The 19659-nt window shown below is 42.9% G+C and overlaps 1 protein-coding gene across 1 annotated transcript in view; it reads left to right on the forward strand.

The window, feature by feature from the left end:
- iqch (IQ motif containing H) overlaps positions 1-17533 on the forward strand; it is a 158922-nt gene extending 141389 nt beyond the window's left edge. The window contains exons 20-24 of the mRNA XM_078241235.1: positions 6202-6384; positions 10835-10960; positions 15395-15456; positions 15881-15989; positions 17432-17533. Of these exons, the coding sequence (XP_078097361.1) occupies positions 6202-6384; positions 10835-10960; positions 15395-15456; positions 15881-15989; positions 17432-17533 (582 nt within the window). The remainder of the gene's footprint in view (positions 1-6201; positions 6385-10834; positions 10961-15394; positions 15457-15880; positions 15990-17431) is intronic.
- Positions 17534-19659: the final 2126 nt, after the last annotated feature.

The raw sequence follows: 19659 nt of genomic DNA on the forward strand, positions 1-19659 counted from the left end.
TCAGGTAGACAACGTTGGCCGAGTTGCAAGAGTATGTACCGTGTACCTGGTGGATGGTGTTCTCACGTGAGATGATGGCATCTGTGTCGATGATCCGGCACGTCTTGCAGAGGTTGCTGTGGCAGGGTTGTGTGGTGTCTTGGTCACTGTTCTCCTGAAGGCTGTGTAGTTTGCTGCGGACAATGGTCTGTTTGAGGTTGTGCGGTTGTTTGAAGGCAAGAAGTGGGGGTGTGGGGATGGCCTTGGCGAGATGTTCGTCTTCATCAATGACATGTTGAAGGCTCCAGAGGAGATGCCGTAGCTTCTCCGCTCCGGGGAAGTACTGGACAATGAAGGGTACTCTGTCCACTGTGTCCCGTGTTTGTCTTCTGAGGAGGTCGGTGCGGTTTTTCGCTGTGGCGCGTTGGAACTGTTGATCAATAAGTCTAGCGCCATATCCTGTTCTTATGAGGGCACCTTTCAGCGTCTGGAGGTGTCTGTTGAAGATACTGCCAGACCTGCTGAGATTTTCCAGCACTTTTTACTTCTATTTGCAAAAATAACTTACATTGGCTTCACTTTTCAAACATTGATATTAGAGGAACTACAGGCTGACACTGTTTATATTTTGAATTACATCAGGATGACAGGGGAACCATAAGGAAATACAATAAGCTGAAACTATAGCTTCAAGAAGATAAATAAGTTCCTCAAATAAATGCAAAATATGGGCCATATACAAAAGGTCTATTGGACTGTGAAAATAGATAAGGGTAGAATAATGTTACAGGTATGTCCCCTCATGCAGATTTGATTCTCTATTAGGCTCAGCGTCTCACCCCTACCCCCTGCGACTGAGAGAAAAATCAGATTTAGTTCCCGCAGCTTCCTGTTCATTTGCAAACATCCAGCTGAGGAACGGTTTGGGTAAGTCTGCGATGATCCCCACAATAGTGCATTTTGATGTGCATGTGCTATGTGGCCACTTGGGTGAGGTACCGGGGTGGAGAAGGTGAAAACCTTCAGGAGAAGAGAGAACAGAAATCTATGACTACACACTCACCTCTGTCCAGTGAAGAATCCTGCTTCAGACACCATGAAGTTGGCTTTGTAGTCTTGAGCATATTAGCAGCAAATCTTTATCAACAACTCATAACTATGTACATCTCGAGAGTAGAGACCAGACCCTACTGCTACATCCAATTCCTGTCTTTATTTTGTGCTAGAGAATTTCTTCTGATTTTAAGCGTTCAGAGTTCCCTTCAAACACTGGAAATCATAGAAACCCTCCAGTACAGAAAGAGGCCATTCGGCCCATCGAGTCTGCACCGACCACAATCCCACCCAGGCCCTACTCTCATATCCCTACATATTTTACCCACTAATCCCTCTAACCTACGTATCTCAGGGCACTAAGGGGCAATTTTAGCATGGCCAATCAACCTAACCCGCACATCTTTGGACTGTGGGAGGAGCACCCGGAGGAAACCCACGCAGACACGAGGAGAATGTGCAAACTCCACACAGACAGTGACCCAAGCTGGGAATCGAACCCAGGCCCCTGGAGCTGTGAAGCAGCAGTGCTACCGTGCCGCCCACTATCATCACCAAGCAGCATAAAGCTAGCTCTCCTCTGCCTCAGAAAAGCACATTATTGCTATTTTCCATACCTCTGAGTAAGATTGAAAATAGACCCAATAGAAACTGGAATTTTCCAAACTAATTTCAGATCAGACATTGCAGCCAGTGAAGGTGGTGACCTCAGCCTGAACTGGATTTGAACTGGAGGCGAAAAGTAAGTGTCTTAACCCATTGCATCACCCAGTTCCCCACCTATTTATTCCTGCATCTGTTTTACTTCCACTAAATAAATTCCACGGTATTTCGTTTTACTAAATAAATTATTTTTTTCTTCTTTGAAATTGCTTACAAATAACTAAATATGGTTCATTGGCTCTTCCCTTCTTACAGAAAGGCAGTAAATTAAACTCCGTGTAAATACCCTGAAAATGTCATTAGTATAATGAGGATTAAAGTGCTTGTGCGGTCCAACCTATGTGACATATTCCAACGCTAGCTTTTTTTTCACATCCTTTCCTCCTTCCCTGAAGGCATTGATTCCTTGCCGTCCCATGGGCACTGGGTGGCATCAGCTGCCTTGTCCAAGGCGCCATTTTTAATGTGTGAGCCCCAACAATGAATGCTTTTGGGCAGTGCCACCATGGGAAGCATCACAGCCCTAATCAGTGTCCACACTTGCAGCATTGGTCAGTTGATAGCAATCAGACAAATGGAACCTGTCCAGTTTTTTTCTTCCCCCGCAGAAGGACACCAAGATTAATTTTAAGCACCTTTAGCACTAGCAGCCTGAGACAGGGCATGGGATCTGGGACCCAAAGTGGCTTGTATAGCTCACCCACTCATTGCTAATCGAAAGAACCTTTGAAGTTATTTATATGATAAATAAGGTGCATGTGTTTTTTTGTATAAAGGTGATTGAAATTAATTTTTGATGAGCATTTTAATTATGAAATATGGAATATCAGGTTAGCACACTTAGCTCTATGAATATAATATTCAATGGTGTGATTGTCAATTCAGACAGAATTTTTTCCATATACGTATTTATATTATATAGAGCATTACATGGCCAGCCTAGATAAGCTATTGCAAACATGAACCCAAAGAAGGCACTTAGTAATGAATTCGCATTTTGTTTTTGGCACCAAGCACTTAAGTTGAAAAATGGCATCTCCACAGCCAACAGTGGTAGCGTGCAGTATTTATTCAGGATGATATCAATTATAATTTATTTCTCAGTGCAGGAAGGGGGGCATTGCTACTAAAATATTACTTGGAAATTAGTCCCGTTTTAACAGATGGTCTTGTTTCTCTGACCTCTTAATATCCTTATAATGATGTCATTTACCATTCCGTGTTCACCAAAGTCAGCCACCACTGGGTCTGCTATGGAAGTGCGGCCTGGGAGGATGTGATTGCTCAAAAGCAGCATGTTTACTGGTTACATTTTTGTAAATATGCCCAGCAGGAGTTACTCCTAGTACACACACAGTTTCTGTTCATAGCTGAAAGTACGACAGGAAATGGCCCTCTCGTGGATTAGCTGGTGATAGGACTGTTACAAATTAGAGAGATCCATTGTCCTACATGTAAGGTAACTATACATCAGCTGGTCAAACAATTTGTGAGCCATATCCAGAGTACACAGCAGAGGGAGGTAATCACTCAGAATGCACAAAGTCACTCAACTCCCCCCCGCCCCCCGCCTCCCACCCCGCCTCCCCAAGTGCCATCTATTTATTTACTGCTCTTCTCCTCCTGTAAAGATGCTGAGTGAGTGTTAATGGGCTGGTCGTTCATGGAGAGAATCACAGCCATTCCAATCCTAACATCGCCCAATTTTAGCAAGTTTACACACGCTTTTGTCAATTACTAGAAATCAGGTCAGTTTTCCTTGCCCCAAAGCTGGGTCATTGAGGCTAAATGGAACATTTCTGACTGCATTTAGCTGAGGCTTGGATCCATGGTACCAGATTGCTCTCCAATACTTCACCCAAGTAGCCATTCTTCACACCCAAGACTGGATGTTAAATGTCGAGAGGCTATTTGGCCATAGAAAACATTCAGCAACCCTATCTCACCAATAAGATGCGGGTGGAAGACAGTGAGGAGAACGAGGATCAAAATGTTCCATCTTTATTATTCTTTCTTTGAAAACATTTATAAAATAATAATTGACTAATGATAACTGAGCATTAAGTTTTGGAAGGGAAGCCCAATTCTGTGCTCCTTTAAATTAAACTAGTGTACCTCATGATTTGTATCACAGCGATGCATCGCTGATAGAGTAGGCCTACAGTGTACTGTATTATGTGACAGGCCTAAGTATACTGTATAACACCAAGTCACTATATTATAAAATATACTGCAAATTCTGTCTACAGGTTACGCTTGTGTAAATTTTGAACATACAACTTTTGCACCAGACAAGAAGGATATTTGTTGCAACTATCCATGTGTGAAGGGGTGACCTGAGCAACGCTAAATGGGAAAAAATTGACAAACTTTACAATTCACCTGATCTGTCATTGTAGTTACAGTTAGGAGTATATGTGTCATCACAACCTTGTCTTCCTTCCCTCCACTTGCGTGATTGTTGATGTATGCTAGTGTATAGTTCCACAAATACTGGTTGCCTTTCAATGCATCACTTGGTATGGCCATTCTTTGCTTGAGTATCCACAGAGTGTCAAATAGCAGAGGACATTGCAGATAAATCCAATCCCACCCTTACTCGATATCCAAACATACATGCTTTCCAGCAGGAGCTAATGGAAAGTATTAGTGAGTGGATTACGAGGCGCCACTCACCTGATGAAGGAGCAGTGCCCCGAAAGCTCGTGATCCCAAATAAAGCTGTTGGACTTTAACCTGGTGTAGTGAGACTGTGCCCACCCCTGTGCCGGGAAATCCACATCATGAGTGGATTAGACAATTCTTTCTTTATCCCTAAAATAAAAGCAAAATATTGTAGATGCTGGAAATCTGAAATTTAAAAAACGTGTTGGAAAAACTCAACAGCTCTAGCAGCATCCCTGCAGAGAGAAACAGTTTGTATGGATTTGCTGAGTTTTGCCAGTATTTTCTGTTTTTATATCTTCCTTTACCCCGTCGCCTTGGCACTGTAGTCCAGTTGCTATTCTGACAGAGATTAGTCAATTCAGCATGTAGTTTAACTCAAAATTGTTTTTCTTATTGCAGTCACCAGCGGCAAAGTGACAATTTTTCTTATGATGTGGCTAGCGGGTAGCACTCTCAGCTCTAAATCAAAAGATTATTGATTCAAGTCCTGGTCCATAGCCTTGAGTACAAAAATATAGCATGACATCCCAGTGCTACTGAGGGAATGCTGCATTGTCAGAATTGCTGTCTTTCAAGGGAGATGTTAATCCAAGGCCTTGTCTTTTCTCTCAGGAAAAAAGTTTCATATAATCATAGATTGCCTACATGCAGAAGGAGGCCATTCGGTCCATCAAGCCTACACCATCTCTCTAACAGAGCATCTAACCCAGGCCCTATCCTCATAACCCTCATACTTACCCTGCTAATCCCCCTACGGTAGCACAGTGGTTAGCACTGCTGCTTCACAATGCCAGGGACCCGGGTTCGATTCCCGGCTTGGGTCACTGTGTGGAATTTGCACGTTCTCCCCGTGTCTGCATGGCTTTCTTCCAGGTGCTGCAGTTTCCTCCCATATTCTGAAAGACGTGCTGGTTAGGGGCATTGACCCGAACAGGTGCCGGACTGTGGCGACTAGGGGAATTTCACAGTAACTTCATTGCAGTGTTAATGTAAGCCTTACTTGTGACTAATAAATAAACTTTACTTTACTTAATCTACGCGTCTTTGGACACTAAGGGTCAATTTAGCATGGCCAATCCAGCTAACCTGCTCATTTTTGGGATGGGAGGAAACCGGAGCACCCAGATGAAACCCAATAAGGAAGGCATCGGGAGAATGTGCAAACTCCACGCAGTCACCCAAGGAATTGAACCGGAGTCTCTGGTGCTGTGATGCAGCAGTGCTAACCACTGTGCCACCCATAATGGCACTACTGGAGTTTTCCCTTCTGTCCTGGAAAATTTTATTCATCAATCAACGTCACCAAATAAGATTATTTGGTCATTTCCAATTTTCAGTGCACAACCTTGATGCCCTGTTTCCTACACTCCAACAAAGACTAAGCTTCAAAAGTACTTTATTGGGTGTGATCGTACCAAAAATATTCCAAGTACCAAATGAGCGTGAAAATGGGAAAAGGGGAGTGGGCTGTTGCGGAGAAGGGGAGCAAGACCCACTGTCGCTCCGCAACAGCCCAGAAGGGGAGTGGGCTGTTGCGGAGCGACAGTGGGTCTTGCCCCCCTCCCCACCACCTCCAGTGATTGCTGTTGCAGATTGCGCAGTACCCCCCCGCCCCCCCCCCCCCCCCCCCGCCATGATCTCACTGGATATCCAGTGCTTGTAAGATCGCAGGAGGTGAGAAATCAGACCTTCCCTGCTCTCTCGTGATCTTACCGGTTTGCCCCACCCATTGGCCGGCTTGGCGAGAAGGTAAGATCGCCCCCATTGGCATTTGAGCACTTTGAGATGGCCTGAGGTAGTGAAAGGTGCTTTCTAAATGCAAGTCTTTTTTCCTTCCAGGTATGGGCCACGGACCTTGACCTGGCCTACAGTGACCAGTTGGCCATGACACAACTGATGCTCTTCATATCTAACGGGAAGCTGACCTGCAAAACCAACACCTTCAAGGTGCCTCCAAAACCCCTGGAGAAAAAGCGAAATCCTCGCAGCAAAGAATCGGCGATGAAAGAAGAAGCACAAATTGTACGTGTGCACAAATACAACAGGCAGTCAAATTAGAAATTTGAACCACTTCAACCATAAAATAATTTCATAACTGTTCCTCTCATTACAATCAGAAATTAATTAGAAGTCATTACAGAGCACTTACATACTTTTGGATGTCAGCGGGGTTAAAAACAGAATATAGTAATTAATTAAAGCTTGCGTGAGAAACTATTGCATTAGAAACCTTATCAGGAGCAAAATTGCCTGAAAGCATTCACAAAATTAATACTGAAATAGGCACACGCCCTATCTGGGGAAAAAAACATGCAATATCTATAAAGCTAAACATTCATTATATTTGCAATACATTACCATCTACATAAATGCAGCTAAATAATCAACACATAAATAATTCATGATGCAATTCATTATGCATGCGTATGCATACATCATTGTTATAATGAGCACCTCATCAACTGCCAAATGTTAAACAATAGTACTCCATTATTGCAATGATATTCAAGTTTACGGTTGTTAAACTGCTGCTTGTGTTATTCTGTCAAACATTAATTTAGTTGCAGTCCCATAGTACACACAACAGATTTCGTAAGTTTCTCCTTTTACAGTTAATGATATGATCAATGAGTGTTATTAAATCTATGAATATTATAAACGTGATTAATTTTCACTGAGACGTTTAACACCTAAATAGGAGATTCACGTTTCTCCATCTTCCACACTACCATGTCTGTACCAGATCGCTGGCCAGTGCCAACCAGAATTTTCAGAGATTAAATCAACTTTTAATTATGAAGAAAATATTTTCAGCATTAAACTTGTCGGATGCAACTTAACATCCTGCTCTTCGCTTTGACGTGGTCCCAAATCAGAATTCCATCAGTGTCCAACCCTTGTATCTTTTTTCTATTTTCTTCCCCCTCTCCTGAAAGCGCTGACTCTTTCTCCACAGTGGTTAGCACTGCTGCTTCAGAGCGCCAGGGACCCGGCTTCGATTCCCAGCTTGGGTCACTGCCTGTGTGGAGTTTGCACATTTTCCCGTGTCTGCGTGAGTTTCCTCTGGGTGCTCCGGTTTCCTCCCACACTCCGAAAGACGTGCTGGTTGGGTGCATTGGCCGTGCTAAATTCTCCCTCAGTGTACCCGAACGGGTGCCGGAGTGTGGCGACTAGGGGATTTTCACAGTAACTTCATTGCAGTGTTAATGTAAGCCTACTTGGGACACTAATAAATAAACTTTTAAACTTTATGGGGACAAGTTACCCACAGCCTTGCAACATCTCACCAAGCGATCATCTTTCATGCATGAGCATGGAAAGGCTAAGTATAGACATACATTTTGCCAGGCAGCACTGCAAAGGCCAATCTTGTGCTCAGCATGCAATCCGACGTATGCCCCTTCCTAACTTAGAATTCACAGGCTAGCAATTTGCCGCACTCTCCCTAACTGATTTTACTCCTCCTTCGCCCAGTAGTACCAATCCCAATTCTACTGCCCCTTAAAGTTAAAGTTTATTAGTCACAAGCAGGCTTACATTAACACTGCAATGAAGTTACTGTGAAAATCCCCGAGTCGCCACACTCCAGCGCCTGTTCAGGTACACTGAGGGAGAATTTAGCACGGCCAATTCACCTAACCAGCACGTCTTTCAGACTGTGGGAGGAAACCGGAGCACCCGGAGGAAACCCAGGCAGACACATGAAGAACATGCAAACTCCACGCAGACAGTGACCCAAGCCGGGAATCGAACCAGGATCCCTGGCGTTGTGAGGCAGCAGTGCTAACCACTGTGTCACCGTGCCGCCCAATGCTGCTTCCCTGTCCGCGATGAGTTAATTCACCACAAGGAGTTCCAAATGCTTAACAGATCAGATATACCCCGGTAACATTTCAAATGTTAATTACAGGTATTTGTGACTTGCAACTCCACCAGATTTCATGCGGGATCAAGCACAACATCGTGTTTCTGATACTAAACATTCTCCATTTCCTTTCCCAAATAATTTAGCCTGAATTCCCTTTGTACATCTTATTTGCCAGTACCTTAAAAATATATATTTATAATTTTAAGCTTTTTCTTTCTCTCTTATTACCAGTTATTTAAAACAAGTTTATAATAACTCACCCTTGGATTAATTCTCTGTCTCATACCCATACAAGCCATAATTAACTTTTTAAAATAAATTTAATATCGGATTTTGAATGAGGTGAAACGATGGTGTATCCACTTGCTGCCCATGGCATCCTGCCAGAAGGAACTTCCCACAGGTGTGCCATACATTTTCTGTAATTTTCCTGGATGTTTAATTATTAATTTTTATTATTATTAAATTTTGTAGATATGAATCGTAAGTTGCATCCCTTCAAAAATGAGCAATTCAGACACTGGATGACAGATGAAAAATTTAAATATTCACCAATGAGGCGGAATCAGAGATTCAAGGGGGAATTAACCCTTCTGTGGCTGCATTAATAGGTTCACGCCATTTAAGGACAGAAAGCAGAAAGCAGGGGATTAGATACTGGCCTTTGTTCTGCCAGGCAGCCACAATTTCACCCCACTCTCCCTCACCCCCTCCCCGAATGGACTGATAGGATGAAAGTGCCCGCTGGTTGTTGTAATGAGTTTGGTTCCAATACTTGCTGGACCTGGACCCATTAATCTGTCCCCAGCTCAGCATTAATCAACAATCTTACTCAGAGAGGCCAATGAATGTCTGGTATCGGAAGTGGAAAACTGTCAAAATAGTGCAGTAAAGAAGTTTAACTGAGGTCGGGCGGAGGCACACTGCAGGAAGCATTGCTGTGTTCAATGTCACAAATCCACAACCTCTGAGACCTAGAAGGACAAGGGCAGTAGATGTGTGGGAACACCATCGCCTGCACATTTTCCACCTAACCACTCCAGTCTTAAGTATATTTGTGCAGTTTCAGAAAATTAGTTTTGCTGGGCTAAGTACCATTGTAGATTATAACAGACATTCTACCATTTACTGGATTAGGTATTTTCATGCAAACTCTTCTTAGAATGTTTGTAGTGGTTGAGGGCACTGCAGTGAAGGAACAGCAATGTGGTTTCAGGTCAGGATGGTGTGTGGCTTGGGGGAAGCTTGCAGGTGGTGGTGTTCCCAGGTACCTGCTACCCTTGTCCTCCGAGGTCTTAGAGGTCACAGGTTTGGAAGGCACTGTCAATTACCTGAGAGTGTGGCAGAGGCAGTTTCAATTGGAGGCTTTCAAAGGGAAATTAGACTTATTTTAAATGGAACAATGTGCAGGGTTGTGGGGGAGAAGACAGGGGAATGACACTAAATGAATTGCTCATTTGGAGAGCCAGTGCAGACACGATGGGACGAATGGTCTCCTTCCGTGCTGCAACAATTCTGGGATTCTGTAATCCACACTGACCAGGAAAATTGCAATTTGTGACTCCCAGTCTGTGCTGAGTTAGCCAATTTTTACCAGGGAGGTGCTGGAATTGGTACAGTTGAGCCAGGAAGAATTGATTTGATTTACTATTGTCACATATATTGATGTACAGTGAAAAGTATTGTTTCTTGCGTGCGATACAAAACATACCGTTCATAGAGTACATAGGAGAGAAGGAAAGGAGGGTGCAGAATATAGTGTTACAGTCATAGCTAGTGTGTAGAAAAAGATCAGCTTAATATCGGGTTCGATTCCCGGTTTGGGTCACTGTCTGTGTGGAGTTTGCACATTTTTGCTGTGTCTGCGTGGGTTTCCTCCGGGTACTCCGGTTTCCTCCCACAGTCCAAAGATGTGCGGGTTAAGTTGATTGGCCATGCTAAATTGCCCCTTAGTGTCCCGAGACGAGTAGCTTAGAGGGATTAGCGGGTAAACATGTAGGGATATGGGAATAGGGCCTGGGTGGGATTGTGGCCGGTGCAGACTCGATGGGCCGAATGGCCTCTTTCTGCACTGTAGGGTTTCTATGTTTCTATAAGTTAGATCCACAAACCACCACAAGGGAAATCAGCTTAATTTCCTGATCACAATCCAATGATCTCCGCTGGAAAGCGTCTGCTCCTGGTTATCAAAGGAGGACAAAAATGGGTGTGGCTGTGATGCCTTATACTGTCAAACAGCCTTTAGTCATATGTCTGTCTAAAACAATTCTTCATACTTGTGGACAAGAGCCAATGAGCTCAAGAGTTGGCACCTTCAGGAGAGGAGAGCAAGTTGGAAATAAAACAAACAATATTCCAGTCAAATCTACATTGACTGGTTAAGCGTGTTCATGCATGGGTATTTGATTGAAGAAGTTTTCCTCAGCTATTTTTTTAACTCTAGTAAAATGGCTTATGTTGTACTTTAATGAGATCATGTGAACAAAAATATTTGATCGGCAGATGCACTTATCTGAATTCCTCATTTAAACTTAATAGGCCACAGTAGGGTTTCGTAATATATATATGTACATATATCTGTACTGGATATTATTTGCCTTTCAGCAACTTCCTTTCATGAAACGTTACGGAGTGTTAAGCACACAGCTGAAACATACCAATTTATCCATGGTCCAGTACAGTGTACTCTTCAAGATTTTTAAAGCTCACGGGATTGGTTTTGATATTAAGGTATTGAAGTTTTTTCTCTTTTCTCCCAAGGATTGCCTGGGTAGTCAGCACGATAGGTGGTCTTTCCCGACTTCATTATAACCGTGGTTTCATTTTATTAAAAGAATTGCTTGCATAGCTAGGTTTGTCTGAACAGGCTTACATGGAGGATACTCAATGGGGACTAGTGAGATATGCATTATCTTAGACACATTTGGAAATCCTATTAACTTGTACTGATTTCTACATGCACCTAATAGCCCATATCTCCCCAAACTAAAAAAAGTGTTCCGAGAGAACTGCAGCAATTTTATTTTCTCTTCAGAATTTCTTCCCCCTTCTCATCTCTTCCCGATGGATGGTCTCCTTGCTCTCTCAGTTCTAAAAGCGCTGGGCAACTTCCAGTTCCTCACCTTAGCAGCAATCATTCCTGTTTGAGCCTTTGACACAGAGTCGCCAAGTTATCCCACCACAGAGGTGGGGATGGTTAGAACCAGCTGCACTCAGTCTCATCATGTAGCGTTCGCCATGATATACTTACAGCGAGGGCTGAGCGGAAGTAATTATAAAATGAATAAGGGTCAGTCATTTAGGACTGAGCTGAGGAGAAAACTTTTCACTCAAAAAGGTTGTAAGCCTTTGGAATTCTCTACCCCACAGAGCTGTGGATATTCAGGCGCTCAGTACATTCAGAGGTTGACAGATATTTAGAAAATTGAAGGACATGGAGATAATCTGGGAAGGCATTGCTGAGGCAGAACATTGAACCATGATTTTACTGAATGGCAGCTGTGCAGATTTGAGGAACCAAATAGCCGATTCCGGCACCTATTTCCCATGTTCTAATTTAAGCTGTGACCAATATGTCCCTCCAGAACTTGGGACACTGCAGGACAATTACAGGGCGGGCTTTCCCGGCTGCGGTCACCCCCAAACCGGAAAATCCCACCCGTGGTCAACAGATCTTTGCATGGTCCGTACCCACCCCCCCCCCCCCCCCCTGCCCGCTACGATTCCTATGGCGGGTAGGACGGGAAAGTTCCGGTCACAGTGTCCCCACTACAGCCCTAGCTTAGACCAGCACAAGTCTCAGGGGTTGAAACTGTTTTCCTTACTCATTTGTTGAGTTACTTATTAAATAAACATACTGAACCATTAGAGGGAGTTTCACAAATGTAAATATCTTAAAATTGTCAAAGATATGGGACGAGATTCTTCCAAAAAAATTCGAAGTCCCCAAGTTGCGGGAAAACAGGAGTAATTCCCGCCAGTTTTGTTGAAGCGTAATTACCAGAGCGAATCTCCGACACTCTGTGCAATGCAGAGTACTGATGTGGAGATGCCGGCATTGGACTGGGGTAAACACAGTAAGAAGTCTAACACCAGGTTAAAGTCCAACAGGTTCATTTAACACAGTAAGAAGTCTAACAACACCAGGTTAAAGTCCAAAGGCTTATTTGGTAGTGGCTTTTGCTACCAAATAAACCTGTTGGACTTTAACCTGGTGTTGTTAGGCTTCTTATTGCAGAGTGCCTCAGAGAGGCCGGTGGCATAGCGCTGAGCAGGCCACTGCGCATGCGCCGATCTGTCAGAGCGGAGATTGATGCATGTGCAATGCCCTCTCCCCTGCCATTGCCTGCCTCCTAATCACTGGCCAGCCCTGACCCCGACCCCTACCCCACCCCGATGGCCTGTCCTGATCACCCTCACTCCCTCCCTACCCAACCGATCCTTTTGCAGAGTGACAGTGGGTTCTGTCCCCCCACTGATCGCACCCCCAATCAGCCCCACTCTCTTGGTACCATCTAGTGTCCAGTGAGCAGTGCCAATGTGCCCGGTGGGCAGTGCCAAGGTGCCCAGGCTGGCACTGACCAAGGGGCACCCCCCTTACTCCAGACCTCCTGTGGGGGCCTCATTGGCCTCTGTTCCCTCCAGCGGGGTCAGAAGCCTGTTCCCCATTAGTGGGGAGCAGCCGTAAACGCCATTGGAGGGAACCACTCCTGGCCGGGGGTGAGGGGGGGGGGAAAGCTTGAAGCCCCGGAGAATACTATTTTCCATGATAGTTCCGTATGATAATCAGCTCCACGCCGATTTCCGGCATGGAACTGATGACACTGAAAAACTTACCTTGGGAGACACACGGAGGCCATGGTGCCCAGCATGAATCCCACAAAATGGCCACCGCTGATGTCTCTCGGCCCGCTGCACTACTCAAACAACGCAGCAGGCTGGGAGAATCACCCCCATGTACTTTAAGTCAAATCAGTTATTTTCAGTTGTGTACCTTACAGGGATGACTTTCAGAACATGCCACTCCTGCTCCAGAATCTCACCCATTTTCCAGAATATGTTCCCACATGTGAGGCTCTGCTTCAGCAACACCTGTACTGATGCGCTGTGCCACTCCCTGATTCTCAAAGTCATGGACAAACCTCTTGGCAACACCATGCTCCAGAGAGAGAATGTTTACATCCACCATCCAGAGTCAGGAGTCAGAATAACAGTAAATCTGGACAAGAGGCAGAATTTGCCAGAACATTTGGACAAGTGTGTGCAGATTGATGGTCAATTTTCTCAAAGCTTGGGGAAAACTCGTATAATCTTGCAAAAATCATGAACTGTAATGTTTTCCTTTAATGATTTTAGTAGAGGTGACCACCCAGTGAGATCGGGACCTTGTAAGTCGGGATTTTACCGCCTCACCTGCCCCAGAATCGGGGCAGGCGAGGCTTGCAGAACGGCCATTCTCCGTGGCCTCAGGTTGGATCTTACGAGCCTCGGGCGGGTGAGGCACTAAAATTCCGGCCGTATTTGGTGAGGGGTGATTGGCCTGTTTGATATCAGGGTTCCTAATCATGATTCGTGTGTTAGACTAATTTAAATATCCAAATGTAAGGAACACATTTCCTTTTTACCTCTGTGACCTTACTGCCACACTTGCAGGAAATTATTTTACTGTTAAAACTCTGCCATAGAAAATCAGGAAGTAATTATCGATTCAACAAGAATGATATACTTTTTAATAATTCTGATTCCTCTGAACCATTACAGTTCCTCAACAAATGACTAACTTCTTACAGCCTATCATTAAACATGCATCTGTAAAGAGTCATACAGACTCAAAATGTAAACTCTGTTTCTCTCTCCACAGATGCTGTCCTGCTGAGTTTTTACAGCAGCTTCTGCTTTTATTTCAGCTTTCCAGCATCTGCAGTATTTTGCTTTTAGTCCAATCCATTTTGTTGATTTGCAACACCTGCACCTTATTTTAATGGTCATTTTAAAATCTTAATGAATCCATATATAAGCAGGAAGCACAGAATGATGCTTTCACCTCAATTTTGCATCCAAAACTCTCCCATGTTTCTCTTCCAGGGACTGATTCCAATTTTTGTCTCAGACTGTTTGTATCTTTTAAGATACTTCAATCGCATCGCAGTGCTAATAGGAAGCACTCCTATAGTCTTTATCGTCATCAATTTCAAAATTACTACAGGGTTATTAATACAAAGAATTACACAACACAGAAAGAGTCCATTGGGCGCATCATGCCTGTGAACCTCTTTGACTGAGCTTTCCAATTAATCGTACTCCAATGCTTTCCCAAGGCCTTTCTTTGCAAATATATATCCAATTCTCTTTTGAAAATTATCATTGGAGCTGCTTCCACTAACCTTTTGGGCAATTTGCTATGTAAATAAAAAAAATTAATTTACCCTCTGGTTCTTTTGCCAATTACCTTAAATCTACGTAACACCGACTCCCCTGCCTGTGGAAACAATTATTCCTTATTTACTATTATCAAAGCCTGTCATCATTTTGAATGTCTTTAATAAATATTTGCTCTAAGGAGAACAACCCCAGCTTCTCTAGTCACAGATACTGTTAAATTTAATGGTCAGTTTTATTTAATTTGGGGTCAGTGCTTACATTCTATATCACAGGTGAGCCAAAAGAATCATACTGAAGGATGGCCTCTCAACAGTAGCAGAATGGATGCCGGACCTCCCCTTGGTAATGGACAAGAGCTTGTTTTTGACTGATACTCCCCTTCCTGGGAGAGTTGTACACCTATGAAATTGATAGCTATGTATTCCAGGTCATGGGGTGCAGATATTTCTTGGTTCAAGCACCCTGCTCTGTTGGGTTTGCTGATCTCAACTGGCACACCAACTCTTTAAAAAATTGGGGAGAAATTATCCAGGGTTCCCGCTCAGCATGCAGTAACACCTGCTGTAAGGTGTGCCTGTGTTTGAGTGTTGGGTAGCGGTCAGGCTTAGTCGCGATGCCCTGTGATGGAATAGTGAGCCAAATCTTACTCTCACGGCCACAAACAGACCTACTTCCTGGCACAAATCAAATGTCTTGATAAGGGAGAGAAGGAAAACCTCAAGGGGCTTTCACAATGTGCATCATCCTATTGAGCAAGAGATCTAATATTTTTTGTTTTAACAGGAAAGACAAGGAACGGTTTTTATGCTTCATGAAGATAGTAAGAAGGATCGCTTGGGGATGATGTAAGTCTGCCATTTACTACAAATGCACATTTTGTTACTCCCAGGCTTGTGTTCAAGGAGCGAGTTTTGGATAGCAATTATTCAATCTGCTGCAATATTTTGTATGTAGAGGATATGATGCTTGTTTTAAAAGACCATAATAGTCTTTTCTTAACTCTGTGGGATGCCAGTTTGCCATCCAGTTGAGTTAACCTATTGCTTTTGAATGCTATATTGATTAATAAAACATATTTATTGTGCAAATCCTTCAGTTGACATGTAAAAATAGTACCTCATCTTTCATATTTCCCAGAAGATTTGTGCCCCGCGAGAAAGAAAATGCTCATTAAATTCCATCAGCACTTCCCTGAAATGAGACTGTGATTGTTTTTAAGCATGTAAAGGGAATCATTAGTAAACTCATTTGTTTGTATATCATTAACAGAACAATTGGGGAAGATCTCCAGGGGGCTCTGCTGACCTTTGCTCGTAATCTCTCTGTCATTCATCAGGAAATATCAGCACCTAATGTGCAATTGGAGAACAATTTTCAGGTGAGGTGTTAATTAACTAATGTTTTGCTGTTAATTTTTGTACACTTTATTAACATAGAAATGTTTTAAGAGTGCATGATGATTGGGAGCAAGGTGTCATTCAACCGTCAGTCAACAATCATAACTCTACATTTCAATACGTGGGAACCAGGTTCACCAGCCTAATCAAGTAAAACAGTTATTGTAGATCAAGCAGTCAGCAGTACATTCCTCTCTACTATTTTAATGGGGTAATATTACCATTAAAATAGGATTTTGAGATGAGTACAGTAAGCATTTGTACGATAATCTCATTGACAGTCCGAGATCCTTTGAATCACTTCACTTTTCAGCTACCCTCTCTGAAAGGCACTAACCTACATTGAGTTGAGTTACGGCTTCACGGACAACGATAGCGTTCCAATATCTCAGCCAAATCACCACTCTTCATGGATAAGCCTAAACTGATATGTAAAGTACAAAATACACCTCCTAGAATTGTTTTAAAAGAATACTTTTTTTTACTGAAATAAAAATAGAAAATGCTGAGAAAACTCAGAATGGCTTGAATTTTGTGTCCCCCCTCCCCCACCCCTCCCGCCCCACACCAAACCTCCCCGGGTGATTTTGAGGCTGGGGGGGGTGGAATCAGGGTGAAATTGCATGCATGGGATTTCCTCTGGGATCCCTCCCACCCTAACCTGGAGGCAATTTTATTGTGGGATGGGAAAGGCCTTGGACAATTTCCCTTAGCTGGCTGGTCTGGGAGGGGATAGGGGGAATGTACAGGGATCCCCTCTTTGATTTATCCTGAGCAGCAAACTCCTTCATGGATGTTACACTTTGAGCATAGAATGTTCTTATAAGCCTTTCTCCTTTGTAATTGTTTAACTGGCGTCGGTTGAGAGTTTCTGAGCATGTGTGAGTTTTGGCAGGCTTTTACAGTCTGCAAGAGGGTGACCTGTAAGCAAGACCTGTTTTACTAGTGCTCCTGTTTTCATAGTTATTACTGTTATTACTCTTATGCTGAGGTACTGCTATTGTTTCACTTTGTTAGTTATTTATATAAAGAATTCCTTCTTTTAAACAACGAATTCGACTTCCTTATTTGTGGCCTCAAGTCACAACAATGGATAATAAAGATGGTCCAATTCCCAATGATATAGTTTATTTCAACTTTCAGTGCATGTGTATGTGTGGGGACATTGGTTATGGTCAAGATCGGAACTGGTTGTGATGTACTCAATAGCATGGGCATGGAATGTATGGAGTGTGGGAAGAAGAACCATTGGAGAGATTAAGGCTAGAGTTGATTAAAGTCTGGATAAGGGTTTCAGAAAAAGGAAGAAAGGAAGTAGTCACTGGACATTGCATTGCTAAGATTTTTGCTGTGGGATGGCTAAAGTTATCCCTTCATTTGTTCGCTTTAGTAAAGAAGCTAAACACTTCTGTTCATGTTACAGGCGGCAATCAAAGACATTGAGGTAATCCTCGGAGTTACAATAGTGAACAAGTCCAAAACTAAAGAAGATTACGCAATCACTGCATTAGAAGCTCTGACTTGAAGATCCAAATTCAGAGAAAATTTTCCAAAATACTGAACGATCTACCTAAGTTCCAATGCTAACTTTGACAGTTGGCCAGGATTTTAATGAGACAACAATCCCAAACAAGGCTGCATTATTCTTCAATCATCATTCAAATATATTGCAAGTTGTACCTCTGGAAGCATGGGAAGTGTCCAGAAGCATCAACTTTTACAACAGCATACTCTGAAAATGGTAGAAATTAACTCAGTCACAATTAAAATATTCATGTTGAGATAAGAAGGGTTAGCTTTTCCATGTTGGTGGTATAAATACTTGAAAGTTTTCTCTTAATTCTATTTTCCCTCCCTTCTTTCAGTTTTTTCATTTCTCCCCACTGCTCTTGGATTGCCATGCACTGTCCAAAAACCAGCAATCTATTTCTAGGTCACAGTACTTTGAAACCAGCCAGCAGGAGGTGCACAAGAGCAGTCCAAAATGAACCAGTCATAAAAGGGCAGAAATAATTCTTCTTTCATGTGGTTAAGCCCTTTAGCTGTCCATCAAGGGTTGGTGCACCTTATTTAACTCGAATCACCAATATTGTTACTAAGCTTCTTTAAGGTTTCAGTACAATTACACTATAGGGGGAAGGGAATGGGGGAGGGCACGGGGGAGAGAGGGAATCACACTTGAATTCTTCTCTTTTGCCTGGAAGGATTTGCAAAGGCCCATTTCTTCCACAGCAGAATGTGCTCTGGATTGTTTCCTTAACTAATTTCCTTCTCATGCGAACGGGTTTGAGACCTGACTTACAACTCCCTACCTGGAGAACTGTACAGATGTGAAGAGGGATTGCTTCCTAATCTTCAGAAAAGGGAGAGAGGCAATATTCAGTAAAAGTTGTACTGATGCAATTTTGTTGTGGGAGTATTGAAGAAATCCTTTCACACGTGCAGTATGGTAAAGAAGCTTAATGCTAAGTTCATGTTATAGGCAACGATTAAAGACACAGGTAATCCTTGAAATTACAGTAATGAATAAGTCTGATGGTGATAAATACAACTCCCTGACTGAAATCTTCACATTAAAACAGCCATTTAATGACATAACTTTTGAGGTTGTTTTGGCATGATTTTGGTAGCTTTTACTGTATTGTAGTACTTTGCTCCTGTACATCTGTTCTGCGACATATTCTTCAGAAATAAAGGTGATAGAAGGAACATGTAGGTATAACATTGAGATTCAGCTCTCAAAAAATATACTGTATCACTTCATAAAAGTCATTTTTTACAATTGACTTGCCACAGTAATGGCCTTTTATCCCACCTTTGTATAAGAAAAGACCAATTACCATGACTTAAATATTATTGTCTTTAGTCCTCTTTTCAACTGACATTGTCCCATGTCAGTGCTCATGGTGAGTTACAGAACAGATTTATTATACCATCTTGACAGCCCTTTCTCAAATACTGCTGCAATTGTGTAGCTATATCTAAGTTGGGCTGCCGCTTTAAGGCCACAAGCTGTATTTCTGCAGTGATGGAGTGTTTAAATGTGTACATCCTGATTTTGGTTAGAGGCTAATTGCTACTGCTGAGGGAAATTTATCTCTGGTTTAGCAGCTCCCTGTAAATAACCAGTTCCTCCCCTTTAGTCAGGTTCCAAAAGACATCAGAAAGCCGCAAATATTGACTGCTTCCTTTGTAATACTTTTAAAAGTACAATCATGATTTATTGTCTGATAAATATGATATTTTAGCCACTCAGGTGCAAGGATAATGCAGACTTTGCATATGTGACACTGTCAAATGTAATACATTGAGGCTGATAGATGTGCCAGGCATGGAGCATTTAGATGGACGTGTTTGGGAATAGACTGATTATCTTTCTCTGGAACTTGGATTCCTTTTTAGTATAAACATTATTGGGACGGCACGGTGGCACAGTGGTTAGCACTGCTGCCTCACAGTGCCAGGGGAGCCAGGTTTGATTCTGGCCGTGGGTGGGGTGGAGTTTGCACGTTCTCCCCATGTTTGTGTGGGGTTCCTCTGGGTGCTCCGGTTTCCTCCCACAGTCCAAATATGTGCAAGTTAGGTTGATTCGCCTTGCTAAATTGCCCCTTAATGTCCCAAGATGTCTATGTTAGGGAGATTGGCCATGGT

This window comes from Mustelus asterias, chromosome 24, assembly GCF_964213995.1.
Source record: "Mustelus asterias chromosome 24, sMusAst1.hap1.1, whole genome shotgun sequence".
Classification (NCBI taxonomy): Eukaryota; Metazoa; Chordata; class Chondrichthyes; order Carcharhiniformes; family Triakidae; genus Mustelus; species Mustelus asterias.